Here is a 14569-nt window from a genome sequence, read left to right on the forward strand (position 1 = left end):
ATTAAATACTAATATTTTATTCCCAAGATACTCTCTACATAAAATATTTAAAACAATAGATAAAATATTCTTTACAACAAGTAGATCCTACAAAAGATGAAATGATTATAGTTTTAATCGAAATCTTGTTGCTATTATACAGTAAATATTCCTCGAAATATTCTGAGTGAAGATACACAGGCATATTCTACACACAAGCATTAAGTGTAAAAATTTTCTTGCAAAAAACTTATTTTAAATTGTGTAGGAAAAGTTTTACAATTAGTGCTTGTGCGTAGAATATGCCTGGTTATCTTCACTCAGAATATTTTGTATGTAGAAGCACCAAGATTTTAATTTAAACTATAATCATTTCATCTTGTGTAGAACCTGCTTTTTATGAAAAATATTTTATACGCTGCTTAAAATATGTTATGCATAATATATTTTGTGCAGGGAAAATATTGGAACTTATATTTTTGTGTACAATGTTTAGAGACTATCTTGATAATAAAATATTACTATTTAATTAATTATAGAAGACATTTTGTGTAGGTAAAAATAAAAGTATTCAATAATATACAATTCTGTGTAGGAAATCTTCTGTGTAGAAAAATTTTCTGTAGGAAAAATATAATAGTATTAAATTCTATGTAGAAAATATTTTGTGTAGAAAAATTTTTGTGTAGGAAAAACATAACAGTATTAAAGTCTTTGTAGGAAATATTTCGTGTAGAAAATATTTTGTGTAAGAAAAAAATTAATTTATCAAACAATATTAAATTCAGTGTAGGAAATCTTCTGTGTAGAAAAAGTTTTGTGTAGGAAAAATATAACATTATTAAATTCTGTGTAGGAAACATTTTGTGTAGACAAAGTTTTGTGTAGGAAAAATAAGATCAGTATACTTGTATACAATATATTTTGTGTAGAATAAAATTGTGTTGGAACAGCGTTTTCCCAATACAACGTAGTAGGCTGCTAGTTAATAATAAAATACAATTACCGATTTCTACATTCTTTTAGGTACAAAACCAAACATACACCTTGAAGATTAATCATGTGATAGAAAACAAATTTGGATTAAAAAAATATATTTAAAACACTTTTTGATTGTGTTTTCGAATCAAAAAGATAAATTTGCAAACAACGAATATAATTCTTAACAAAAATTATGAATCTTCAACCACAAATATGAATTTTTAACAAAATAGTTAGTTGAATTATCAACCAAACAAGAACAATTTCCATTAAAGTACATGAATTTCAGCTAAAAAAGCAATTTTGAACCAAAATTATAATAATTTCAGCCAAATTAATTAACTTTCAACTAAAAATATAAATTTTTGACTAAACAGTGAATTTTTCAATCCACAAGATGAATTTTCTCTCAATAAATAAAAAGAATTTTCAACTAAATAGTTTTTTTTCAATAAAAGAAATAAATTTTAACAAATAATAGAATAGTTCAATTTTCTATTAACCCGATAATTTTTTAACGAAAAAGATTACATTTCTATCAAAAAGGTACATTTTCCACATGTTCCACATTGTCCAAATGTTGAGTGTTCAATTGTTATTTATACTTCAAAACTTAACAATTTCACTTACAAATTAAACACTTTTCAAATAAAACAATTAAAATTGTAACGCTAAAAGTTTGAAAGCTCTTCGAAATTCTATACATTCAAAACTTTCTACATCAAACAATTCAGTTTAAAATTGTTTTCTTTTAAATATTTCGTTTCAATTTACTCGTCTTCAATGAACATTGTAATATTGCTAAATATTAAATACTTATTCTTTTTGTACATTAAGAAATTTCACATTAAATGGGTGAAAAATTAAATAATTTACATTCTAACAATATTTTTAATTTAATTAAAACCTTTAATTACGAATATATTATTATGGAGTTATTTTCAAGTTGAAAAAAGTAAAACGCACTTTTACATTTTTAATGGCTAAAAAAATTAATAGAAATAATATATTAATAAATTTATTTATTAAATTTAAAATAAAAAATAATATAACGGAAGACCTGAGACTCTGAATAAAAAATATTTTATTGATAACTCATGAAAATTTGCATTTAAAAATAAAATTATTGGAATAAATTATATATTAATTTCAATATATATCAAGACTTTCGGATTGAAACAGTTACAGATCCAGTTTAAAAATAATTTATTTATTTATATTTACTACATTTTTATACTGCACTTTAATTATTTTAAAAACTGTTAAAATCGAACTTGAGCAGATTTTTCTTCTGAAAATTCGTAACATTCCCGGTTTTCCGGTCCAGCGGCCACTTTCTTTTTGATCAAAAAATCTTCGATTTTAAAAGCTTCTATTTTTTTAAGCCTTTAAAACTGCACTTTAAAATTCTTTAAGTTAAAATATATGCTTCTAACTTAAAATGGACAATTTTTAAGTTAAGCTATTTTCCGGTTTTTCCCGGTCTCATAAAATTCCCGGTTGAAAAAAATTCACTTTTAGTCCAATTTTCAACTAAGATAAGTCATGTAATTAATTTGCATCAAGAAAAGTAATTGTTCAAACAATTTATTATTATTATTATTAATATTATATTTGAATAATGCTAGAAAGATGCGATTTTTTCTGAAATTTCTGGCTCTCTCTTCGCTTAATTGGTAGAATGTTGCGGTTTTTTCTGACAGTTACCTGTCTGAACTTGAATTCATTATTACTTCACTCCTATTAAAAATTTGACAAAAAGCCAGAAATTTCAGAAAAAACGGAATCTTTGTAACATTATTTAAATATAATATTATTAATTATAATAAATTGTTTGAACAATTAATTTTCTGGGCTCTAAGTAATTACATATCTTAATTGAAAATTTGACTAAAAGTGATTTTTTTAAACTGCAATTTTGTAGAATTTTTCTAAGAGAATATTATTAAAAATAATAATACATTGTTTAAACAATCACTCTTATTAGCACTGATGAACTATCACTTCCCTCTAATTGAAAATTGGAACAAGTCGAAAATTTTTGGAAAAACCGCGTCATTCTATCTCCATTTTATAAAAAAATTACTAAAAACAATAATAAATTGTTTAAACAATTTATGTTGACATCTAATTATCAGTATTAAATTGTCTTTTATGTGTCAAAAGAAATTTTCATTCAAAAACCCGCAAAAAAAGTCATAATTAGCACCAAAAACTCGCAAAACCCATTTTATCACTTGTGGGGTTTTTTTGGACCCTATAAAACAGACTTATGGTGTTGATATTTGAAAAGCGGTATTTTATCCGTATTCTACGGCTAATCGTGAAGAGAATTGTTGAGTTTTAACTCGATTGAGATAATATTGAGGATACTGAAAAAGATTTACAAAACCGTCTTTTTTTTCTTATGTAAACAGGTTTTGTTAAATCTCTTTTTTTTGGGATAACAATTTTTGTTAATTTATCTTTTTTCGTATCCTACATACTAAAAAAAGTATGACAAAGATGAATTTGAGCCGTTCATTTTTTCGAGAGTTATCTTGTTTACGGCCGGACAGACAGACACCATCGTAAAAATTTGATTTTCGGATTCAGGGGGTCTCGAAACGTGGAGATTTTTAACTAAAGAAAATAATTTTTGAACCGAAAGTGGAATAGTTCAATTTTCAGATTAAAATATTAATTCTGAACAAATAAGGAAAAAAGAATTATCAACAAAATAGTTATTTTGTCAACCAAAGAGATTAAATTTCAAATAAAATGATCAATTTCATTCGAATACTTGAATTTTCAACTAAAAAAGACGAATTTTGAAGAAAAAAAATTTTATTTTTTAATTACAGAGATGAATTTTTAAATGATATTATTAATATTTAAACAATACAATTAATTTTGTAACAAATTAATTCCAGTTTCAACCAATGATAGATGCATTTTTTAACAAATTACTTCGAGTTTCAACGAATTATTGTTGAATATTCAAGCAATAAGATCAATTTTCAAATAAAAAGATGAAGTTTCGTCCAAGAAAATTAATTTTTTTACTAAAAAAAAACAAACAATTTTCAACAAAATACTTCTATTTTAGCCCAATAGTTGAATTTTTAAGTAAAAAATATCACCAAAAGTGGGATAGTTGAATTTTCGGTTTAAAATATTATTTTGAACCAATAAGGAAAAACAAATTATCAACAAAATAGCTATATTGTCAACAAAAAGATGAATTTTCTACAAAGAAGTTGAATTTTCAAATAAAAAATCTAAATTTTCAACAAAAAAATTAATTTTCAACTGTTTACTTGAAAATTAATTTCACACACGAATCCATTAAAAGGACGAAATTTTGGTTTCAAACATTTTTATGAATTGAAAGAAAATTTTTTATTTTAAATATTTATATTGAGTCAAAAGGCAAGACATTTTCCCCAATTTTTTTTTAATTGGAAGAGGCCCTTTTTTGTTTTGATCATTTTTGTTGAACTTAAATTGAAAGAGGGCTTCAAATTTAGTATTTTTCAAATTCAAATTAATATATTCATAAATACTTTTACTTTTTTTCAAATCGATGAGCAATAATAAAAAAAAATAACAAAAATCAATACATAATCTCAAATTAGTAAAACAAACTATTTTTTAATATTTAGCAATATTTGACTGTTTATTTTAAATAAGGAATTATTTAAACTTTAAATGATACAATTTCAATTGACACATTTTACAAATTTTTAAGTAAAATTATGGAACTTCTATACATAAACAAGAACTGAAATATGAATTTTAAACTTGAAATTTAAAAAAATTAACTTAAAACGATTTATGACCAAAAAATGTTTAAATTTCGCAATTGTAATTTTGAAAAAAAGGAACGAATATTGTTATTTAATTTTTCTTCAATTAGAAGAGAGATTTTTTTAAAGGAGGATTTTAAATTTGTTCTTATTGAAAGATATACATGTCGAATATTTTTATCCAATTGGAAAGGACGATATTTTGGTTTTCAATATTTTATGAATTGGAGGAAAATTGTTTATTTTAAATATTCTTATTGAGTTGAAAGGAAAGAATTTTTTTTTCAATTTTTTTTTCAATTTTTTTTTTAATTATCATTTTTTAACAAAAAATCTCTGAACTGTTTAAATCATTAAATGTTTGAAGTAAAAATTTCTAGATTAAAATTTGTATCAGTTTCAACATTTATTATTAATTACATTATTACATAATAATTGTATGTGACATGTACATTTTTTTAAAAATCATAAGGAAGTACTAAATTTATAACTCATGTTTTAATTAAATCCTTTTTTAATAATTGTCCATGTTTGTTGCAGAATCTCAATTATAACCAATTTTAAAATCTGGTTAATAAAATATTTAATACCCAGAATATATCTTAGATTATTAATAAGTAGAGAAAATTCAATAATTTATTTAAAAGTTCATACAATTTAATTGCCATTCTTCAAATATTCAAGCATAAATATTGTAGAAAAATTCATAACCTCAAACATAAATTTTACATTTTGTTCGCAAGAAAAAATTTAATTGATCAAACTTACATATCTAAACTAATCTGTATGCTGTTTTAAATAATATTTTTTAACTACTATTACAAAAAAATGGTATATTTCCATTAATTATTGAAATAGAAAAATTCCTATTTGTCAATTTGAAAGTGTTTTTAAATGTAAATCATATACTTACCAAATATTTGAATAATATTTCTGTTGAAACTTTATTTTGAATCCAACTTATCCAGAATTAAAAATCGTCTATAGTTATTTTAATAAAATGCTTTTATTTTTTTTTATTGAAAATGTTCACATATAGAATAAACACTATACACAACTATTTTGAGGTTATGTTTTCGGAACGTGTTTGGCCCTCTATCGATTATTACAAAAAAGGCGGGAAATGCGGGATAAATTTAAAAGGTTTGTTTCCAAATTTTGGACAGAGGAAAACTTCTCGATTAGAATATGAACATTTTGATAGCGGTAATATGGCAAATAATTTTTTACTCGAATTTTTTGAACAATTAATTTTTAAATGTTAAATATTATATCATTTTAAACAATTTTAAGATGTAAAAATTAAAAATTAAAGATTTTTTAATATAATTCTTTAAATCTGAAAAGTTTTTAAATAATAAGTTGAAATATTTTAATTTTAAGTCGTTTTATCATGCTAAATTAAAATTGTAAGTCACATATTGCTAAATATTTAAAAAAACAATTTTTTAATTAAAAATTTAAAGTGGAATATTTTTTGGAATTTGAAACTTTTAAAAATGAATTTAAAATTTAAAAATGAATCTTTGATCCACAAATTTTCATTTTTAACGATCGTAAATTTTTAACTTTTATAAACTGAAGAGTTAATAAATTTCTGGTTTAAACAAAATTCACACTATCATTTTCAATGTTTTAGTCAATTTTAAGTTTAAAAAATTGAAAGGTGAGTTGTCTAAATTTTGTGTAAAACTGAAATAAAGTCCCCTTCTTTCATTTAAATTTTAAAAATACCAAATTTGTCCCTCTCCATTTAAATAAAAATATTGAAAATGGTCTCTCCCAATTCAGAAAAAAAAATTAAAATTGTTGTCTCTTCCAACTAATAAAAACGTTAAAAATAAAAAATTTTCCCTCTTTTAATTCAGAAAAAAATTTCTAATAAAAACATCTACCCTTAAACTGAATAAAAAAGTTGAAATGAAAAAATGGCCTCTTTCAGCTAAAAAAAAACAATGATAAACAAAATTTCATCTCTTCCAATTAAAAAAAAAAATAACAAAATAAAAAAGAGAAAGGAACATTTCTTTCCTTTCAACGCGATAAAAATATTTCAAATACAAAAGTTACTTCAAATTCATAAAATATTGAAAACCAAGATTTCGTAGTTTCCAACTCCATAAAAAACTTCAAAAAATAAAATATATCTCTGCCAATTAAAAAAATTAAATTTCCTCCTCTCAATAATAAAAATCCTATTTCAATTCGAAAAAAAATTAATTGTACCAAAATTCCTTCCCTTTTTTTCAATATTTTTTCCGAAGTTGAACTATTTTAATTCAAATTCGTTTAAAACTAATGGCTGTTTCTTTCTTATTCATACATCAAAATTCAAGACTTTTAATTAGAAATTTGTAAAATGGATTGATTGAAATTGTAACGTTTAAAGATTAAATTTAGCACTATAAAATTTTGACAATTTAAAGCTTTCTAGTACAAACAATAAAATAACAATTTTTTTAGTTTTTGATATTTAATTAATAAATCCTCGTTTTAAATAAACAGTCAAATATTGCTAAATATTAAAAGAGACGACTGAAAAATACCGAAAAATAAAGTTCCCAATACTGTAAAATCCTCGAATCATAAAATTTCCGAATAATAAAATTTCCGAATAATAAAATTCCCGAATAACAAAATTCCCGAATAACAAAATTCCCGAATAAAAAAATTCCCTGCAGTTTAAAAATATCACCGAATATTAAAAATCAAAAAATTTCGAATTCTTATTGAATTATTAAAAATACAATAATGAAATATTTGTATTAACAAAGATTTTTTTTCATATTTAAAGTTTCTAAAATTATTGTTTGAATTTAAATGACAATAATTGAAACAAATTTTCATTCCGCAAAATATTTTTAAATGATTGTTATTTTAAATTTAAAAAATGATTTTACAAATTTTAAACATTAAAAATAGTTTCTTTTATATAAAAATATTTGTTTTCCGGGAATTTTTTAATTCAGATAATTTACATGTCAATTTTTCCGTGGGGAATTTTCAAATTCAGTAATATTGTAATCTGTCGGGAATTTTTTTCCGGAATTTTATTATTCGGAAATTTCACAGTGTCGGTCATTTCATTTTTCGGGATTTTTTAGTCGTCACTGTAAAAAATGTTTATTTTGTATACTGAATTAATATTTCAATAGGATATGAAATTATATAAGTGTTTATTTTTGAATCTATTAAATTGAAATTATTGTAATAATTATAATGTTTCAACGGAACGTCAATTGTTGTTCAATTTTTAATACTTAAACTATTTTTAAATTTTTTAGATCAACATAAAGTTTTTTTTTCAAAAATATTTCATTTCAAACGCCTTTAATTTTTAATTGTTCGAAAGAGTTAGCAATTTAATACATTTAAAAAAAGTTTAAATTGCATTATTATGAAATTATAATTTAAAAAATGGTGTTACTTCAAGTAAAAAAATTAATTTACTCTGATTTCCCAAATTTTGCAGGTCTTACAACCCATGTTTTAACCCACAAATGATACACTGGTGCGAATTCGCACCGTCGTTTTTGAAAGGTTGGTAGCATTTGATCATGCACAGCTGTACTGGATTATCCCCAGCACGAAAAATATGTCCGAACCCAAAGGTTTCAGACATAAGTCCGGTTAGTTCAGTTCTGCCAGATCGAGTACAAATTTACCCCCACCATACGTACCGCTTGGGAGCCGCAAAACAGAAGGTGCATGATTACCATTGCAAGTTCGTGTGTAAAACGAAAATGAACGACTCGAACTTCGGTTTTCTTAGGTTTTCTGCTGCACGATGATTGCCGATCTGAAAGCTTCGGAAAACTTCTGTGGCCTTCTATTTATATCTCGATCCCCATTTGAAATAAATCAAAGAAATTGGCGATTTTGATGTCTCGGTTAGTTCCAGTTTCGTTGATCTATCCGAGATAGAAGGACGAGAAAATCGAATTGGTGCAAATCAGCACCTGTGTACCTACTGGGATAAATACTAGATTCACATTCTCGACATAAACCATATTTTTTCATGATTATGTGTTCCTTTAACTGCAAAATCCCGCAAAAATTAATTAACTTGAATAAAATGCAAAGAAATAGCGAATTTTGTACAAGAAAGTGATTTTTCAAAAACGCCGCATTATTTATAATAAATTATCATGGGGAAAATGAATGATTATCCAAATTTCTATAGAACCATTAGATTCAGCAGGAAATTTCAAGCAAAAAACATGTGTTTAAAATTTTTCTAGTCTCAAGCTTCTTTTTTATATTCGAAGTTGAAAATGCAAAAGCCAGATTCGCACCAGTATACCTTTAGTAGGGGCCAAAAAGGAGTTTACCGTTTGAGGGTTGATATTTTAAAAATAGATTAAGCTCTTAAATAACTAAAAGAAAAATAGTTAGTATAAAAGTAAAATTTATTGTACCTGAACATGCATTCAATAAATAGATTTTAAGATATACTACATTTACTGAAAATCAACAAAGCAGTTAAATTTTAATACTCGATCACTACAACAATTATTCTTAACAAGGTATCGATTTATAAAAAAAAAACAATGATTTCACGTAGATCCACATAATAAATTAATAAAACGAACTATTCTCAAAACACCTATATGAACAAAAAAAGCGAATTTTGATGATGAAGCTAATCAGCATCCTCTTCCACACTACACTGTTCATCGGCATAATCGTCGTCTTCTGTAGCTTCCTGGTACTGTTGATATTCTGAAATCAAGTCGTTCATGTTCGATTCTGCCTCTGTGAATTCCATCGGGTCCATGCCTTCTCCAGTATACCTGCAAAAAAATCATGAAGACAAATTGTAATTTAAATTAAATTCGATTAAAAAAAAAAATTAGCCCTACTGAAAAAATTCTCGTGTTTTTTCCGACGAGAAAAACACGAATAAATCTGCGAGAATTTCACCGAAGACTTTTGCCAAACAGAACGAAAAAGGTTGCATTCAAAAGAATTCAATAGAATTCAAAAGAATTCAAATGATTTGAAAGAATTCCAACGGTTGAAAAAGAGTAGAAAAAATATTTAAAGAATTTCAATATAATCTACAATTTTAACGATTTAAAGCTTTCTCGTTTAACCCTTAAAGTGCATTGTGGGTGTTTCATACCCCAAGCAATTTTCAAACGCAGTCTACTAGCAGCAGCTACTAAAAGTTTTTTCCCGGTTCGCAAACATTTTTCACGGTAAATGAAATTTAAAAAATGCAACACTAAAGCTAAATAATTTTCCACTTGAGGTAATAAAAACTGAGCTGCAAATGAAAGCACTCAAAGTGGAACTGTTAAATTTTGAACTTTTAAAAATGAAATTTAGAAGTTTTTAATTTAAAAATGTTGTCTTCAAATGCTCAATAACTTACGCGTATAAAATTAAAGGTACTAATATTTTCAATATAAAAATATATAAATCCACGTTATCATTTTCAATGCCCTAAATTAAAAAATCGATCAATGAACTTTAAGATTTTCAAAATTATATAATTTTAAGGAATTTTAAGCTAGAAACATCAAACATTGAAAAATTGACAAAAAAATTAACTGAACACTTCTAAAACTAGAAATTGAATTATTTTCTTTTCAAATAGTTTAAACATCCTTGGAAAGCTTCAAAATCTTGAGAAATCTAGAAGCTGTTTTAAATTTGTTTTAATTTTAAAATTATTTTGGAAATTTTTTCAGAACTTCTAAATATCTATCAAAATGAATTGAATTTTTTCTACAATTTTTAGAAAATCTTGCAAATTTTAGAAAATTTCTTTACAATTTGGATGTATAAATAACAATTGAAAATTTATTATTTCTGGCGAAATTTGAGTAACTTTAAGAGAAATGTAAAAGTATTGAAAAGATTCAAACTTAATGTCAAACTTAAAATGATAGTCTAATATAAAACAAAATGTAGATTTTCGCAGATTTTAAACAAAAAAATTAGATTTTTTTCGAAAATTGTGAAAGGCTTCAAAAGAATAAAAACATTTTCTTAAGATTCCTAGGAAAATTAAAAATAACTTTTCATTTTGAAAAATTATTTTAAAAGAATATTTAAAAAGTTTTTTAAGGATTTAAACAAAATTTTCAAAAAAAAAATCTAGAATATTTTAAGAAAACTTTCTAAAATTTGCATGATAATTTTTAATCTTTTTAAAACTCCTAAGTAACTCTTAAAATTACTGAAATTTTTTCCACAAATTTTCATTTGTAAATTATACCTCAAAATTAAAAAATTTAACTTAAAAATTAAGCATTTTTCAAATACAACAATTAAAATTGTAATGTTCAAAGTTTAAAAGGCTCTTCAAAATTTTAACGATTCCAGGCTTTCTATGTACAAAAATGCAGTTAAAGATTTTTTACTTTTAAATATCTGGTTTCAATTCACTTGTCTTAAATCAAAATTCAAATATTGCTAAATATTTAATAATTAATCTTTTTTCCAATGAAAAATTTCAAATTGAATGGGTTAAAAATTGAATATTTTAGACTGAAACAATATTTAAATTTTAAAAAATTCTTTAATTAATAATATATTATTATGAAGTTATTTTTAAGTTGAAAATAGTTTATAAACTTTCAGTCACACGTTCACATTTGTTTAATGACTAAGACTTTCAAATTAAGACCGTTTAAGTTTTAACGTTAAAATCTGAAAATTCTTAAATTTTGAACTGGTTTAAAATCGTTTTGCCGAATCGTTTTTGTTCACTTTTTATTACTTAAAGTACAGATACATTAAAAAAAATTATTTATTTATCAAATAAAAATGTTTTTTATCCAAAATTTTCAACATCAAAGGTTTTTTTTCAGCTCAAGTCTTTAAGAAAGCATTTAAAATTGCTTTAAATTAAAAATGTAAGCTTAGAAATAAAAATTTTTAATTACGCATTGTAAACTAAATAATAGCATAATTAAAAAACATAACAATTCAAATAATTATTTAAAAACTGTTGAAATCGAACATGGGCACATTTTTCTTCTAAAAATTTGTAAAATTCCCGATAAAAAAAATCACTGCCATTTCCCGATTTTTCTCGGTCTCAAAAAATTCCCGGTCCAGCGGCCACCCTGAAAATCGTGGAGTGTCAAACACCCAGCGTGCACTCAGTGAGTGAAAAAGTAAATTTGGAGAAAATTTTCTTGTTGTAATTTTATTGATTTTTGTTTATTTTATAACGTAAGTACAGCATATGAAGTGAAATAATATTTTTTTTCGATTATTTCATACTGTTTTTCTTTGTAGATAGCTTACAACTTACGGCAGCGCGTCATACGAAACCAGAAGGTGGATGTGTTGAATAAAATATAATTGTTAAAACACAGTTATATATGTCTCTTTTTTCAATTTCTTGTATTTTTATAGTATTACATCTCAAACTTTCTCAATTTTTATAATAACAAATCAATTTAAAAGCAAAAAATTTAATTAATCATTTTATCATACAATTGATTTTTCAACTGTGCAAATAAATATATTTTTTGGAAGCACCCATGCTGCAATATTTTTTATGAAAGTACACTATTTCAAAAGTATATTCATACATTTTCAGACTAAAATAATTAAAATTGCGTGAGTTATGAATTTTTAAGTAAAAAATCCAATTTTTTAAATAATTTTTTTAACAAACTTAAAATAAATAAATTGCTATAAAATCAACTTTACCTGATAAAAGATACCTTAAACTATATCTGATGATTTTATTGTAACTTTGAGGGTTAAACAATAACGTGTCAAATTCTTTATTTCCAAATAATTAAATTCACGAAAAGTTAATAATATTACCGAACTGGAAAATGCCCGAATAATAAAATTCCCGAAAGTTTTAGAATATTACCGAATTCGAAATTGTATTTTTTTATTTTATCCAGAAATAGGGTTTCTTAAATTAATGTTATTTTAAATTCAAACAATTATTTTAGAAACTTTAAACATTAAAAATAATTTTTGTTATAAAAATATTTGATTTCGGTAATTTTCTAGTTCGGATATTTTAAAATCAAGGGAATTGAAAATAATTGAGTATAAATACAACTATTTCTAAAGATTCTCCAGATTTCTAAGGATTTTAAGGAATATAATGTATTCAAAAAATCTTTCTAATCACAAAAATAAATAGAATTGAAAAAACTTCGAGGAAATTATAAAAATGCAATAGACTAAACTAAAATTAACTTGAATTTAAATATAACTACTAACCAATGCAAGAAGAAAATTGAAAAATAATTAGAAACAATTTAAAAAATTTAATTTAATTTAAAAGATTTAAAATCCTCTAGAAAATTCAAAGAATTCGAAGAATGTAAAGAATTCAAAAAATTAAAAAATAGAAAAAATGTTCAAGAATTTCAAAAAGTGAAGGAAGTTCAAAATTAATCAATCATGAATTAATATAAATAATAATAAATTACATGAAAGAATTAAAAAGACTGAGAAAATTATAAAAATGTAATTAACTAAACTTGAATTTAATGTTAACTATTAGCCTATTCATAAAGAAAATTCCAAATAATTTAATACAATAAAAAAATGGAATCAATTACAAAAAGTAAAAAAAAACACACAATAAAAGAATTTCAAGGTGAATCCAAAAAGTTCAAAGGTATTTCTGAAGAATTCTCATATCTTCTAAAAAATTCAAAGAATTTAAAGTAGTCAAAAAGTTAATGAATTTATGAAACTTTGAGGAAATTATAAGAAATTAATATAATAAATTAGACAAAACTTCATTTAAAAAATAGGCTAATCATCAATAAATGAAGGAAATTGAAATTAATTCATAGAATAAAAAAAATTCCCTAGAATTATAAAAAATTTTAAGAACTCTCAAAAATTCACAGAATTCTAAAGATTTCGAAGAATTATAAAGAATTAAAAGAATTCGAAGAACTTAAAAGAATTCAAAAAAACTTTAAGGAAATTCAAACGATTTTAAAGAATTCCAAAAATTAAAAGATGGAAAAAATATTTAAAAATGTCGAAAAGTCAAGGGAATTCAAAATTATTAAATTATAAATTAATAGAAATAAAAATAAATTATCAATAATACAATTAAATAAAATTTGAAGAAATTATAAAAATGTAATAGAATAAATTAAACTAAATTTGAATTGAAAGTTGACTACTAACCAATGCATGAAGAAAATTCCAAATAATTTAATCGAATTAAAGAAATGGAATCGAATTTAATAAACTTTTAAGAAATACAAAGAATATTAATAGAATTTCAAGATGAGTGCAAAAAACTTGAAAAGAGTTTAAACAAATTACCATTTATTCCAAAGGATTCTCCAGGAATTTGAAAAATTTCAAGTATTAAAAAAATTTGCAGAATTACAAATATAAATCGAATTAAAAAAATCCAAGGAAATTATACAAATGTGACAGAAAAAATAAAATTTAAATGTATATTAAACTTGAATTCAAAGTTTTCTACTAAATAATGCATGAAAAAATTTGAAATAATTTAATAGAATTCAAAAAATAGAATCGAATTTAAAAGATTTTAAAGAATACATGTAATATTAAAAGAATTTCATGATTATTGAAAAAAAAATTCAGGAAATTCTAGACAATCTTCAAGACTTCCAAAGAATTCAAATAATTTAAAGCATTAAAGAAATATATAGAAATCATCAAACTTTGAGGGAATTCTTTAGAATAATACAAGCTAAACTAAACAATAATTTACAAAAAGGCTACCTCACCAATGCATGAAGGGAATTGAAAATAATTCAGTGGAATTTCAAAAATTCAATGGAAGTCTTAAGAATTTAAGGTATTCAAATAATTTAAAGAATTCAAAAAACTTA

General features: G+C 23.4%; 2 protein-coding genes across 2 annotated transcripts in view; both read right to left on the reverse strand.

Annotated features, from left to right (window-relative positions):
• The window catches only part of LOC117171326 (probable U3 small nucleolar RNA-associated protein 11), a 9266-nt gene extending 3453 nt beyond the window's left edge, over positions 1-5813 (reverse strand). The window contains exon 1 of the mRNA XM_033358538.1: positions 5662-5813. The gene's annotated coding sequence lies outside the window, so the exon portion shown is untranslated. The remainder of the gene's footprint in view (positions 1-5661) is intronic.
• Positions 5814-9170: 3357 nt separating this feature from the next.
• LOC117172113 (tubulin beta chain-like) overlaps positions 9171-14569 on the reverse strand; it is a 36903-nt gene continuing 31504 nt past the window's right edge. The window contains exon 7 of the mRNA XM_033359901.1: positions 9171-9541. Coding sequence (XP_033215792.1) covers positions 9391-9541 — 151 coding nt within the window. The 3' untranslated portion in view covers positions 9171-9390. The remainder of the gene's footprint in view (positions 9542-14569) is intronic.

This window comes from Belonocnema kinseyi, chromosome 4 (assembly GCF_010883055.1).
Source record: "Belonocnema kinseyi isolate 2016_QV_RU_SX_M_011 chromosome 4, B_treatae_v1, whole genome shotgun sequence".
Classification (NCBI taxonomy): domain Eukaryota; kingdom Metazoa; phylum Arthropoda; class Insecta; order Hymenoptera; family Cynipidae; genus Belonocnema; species Belonocnema kinseyi.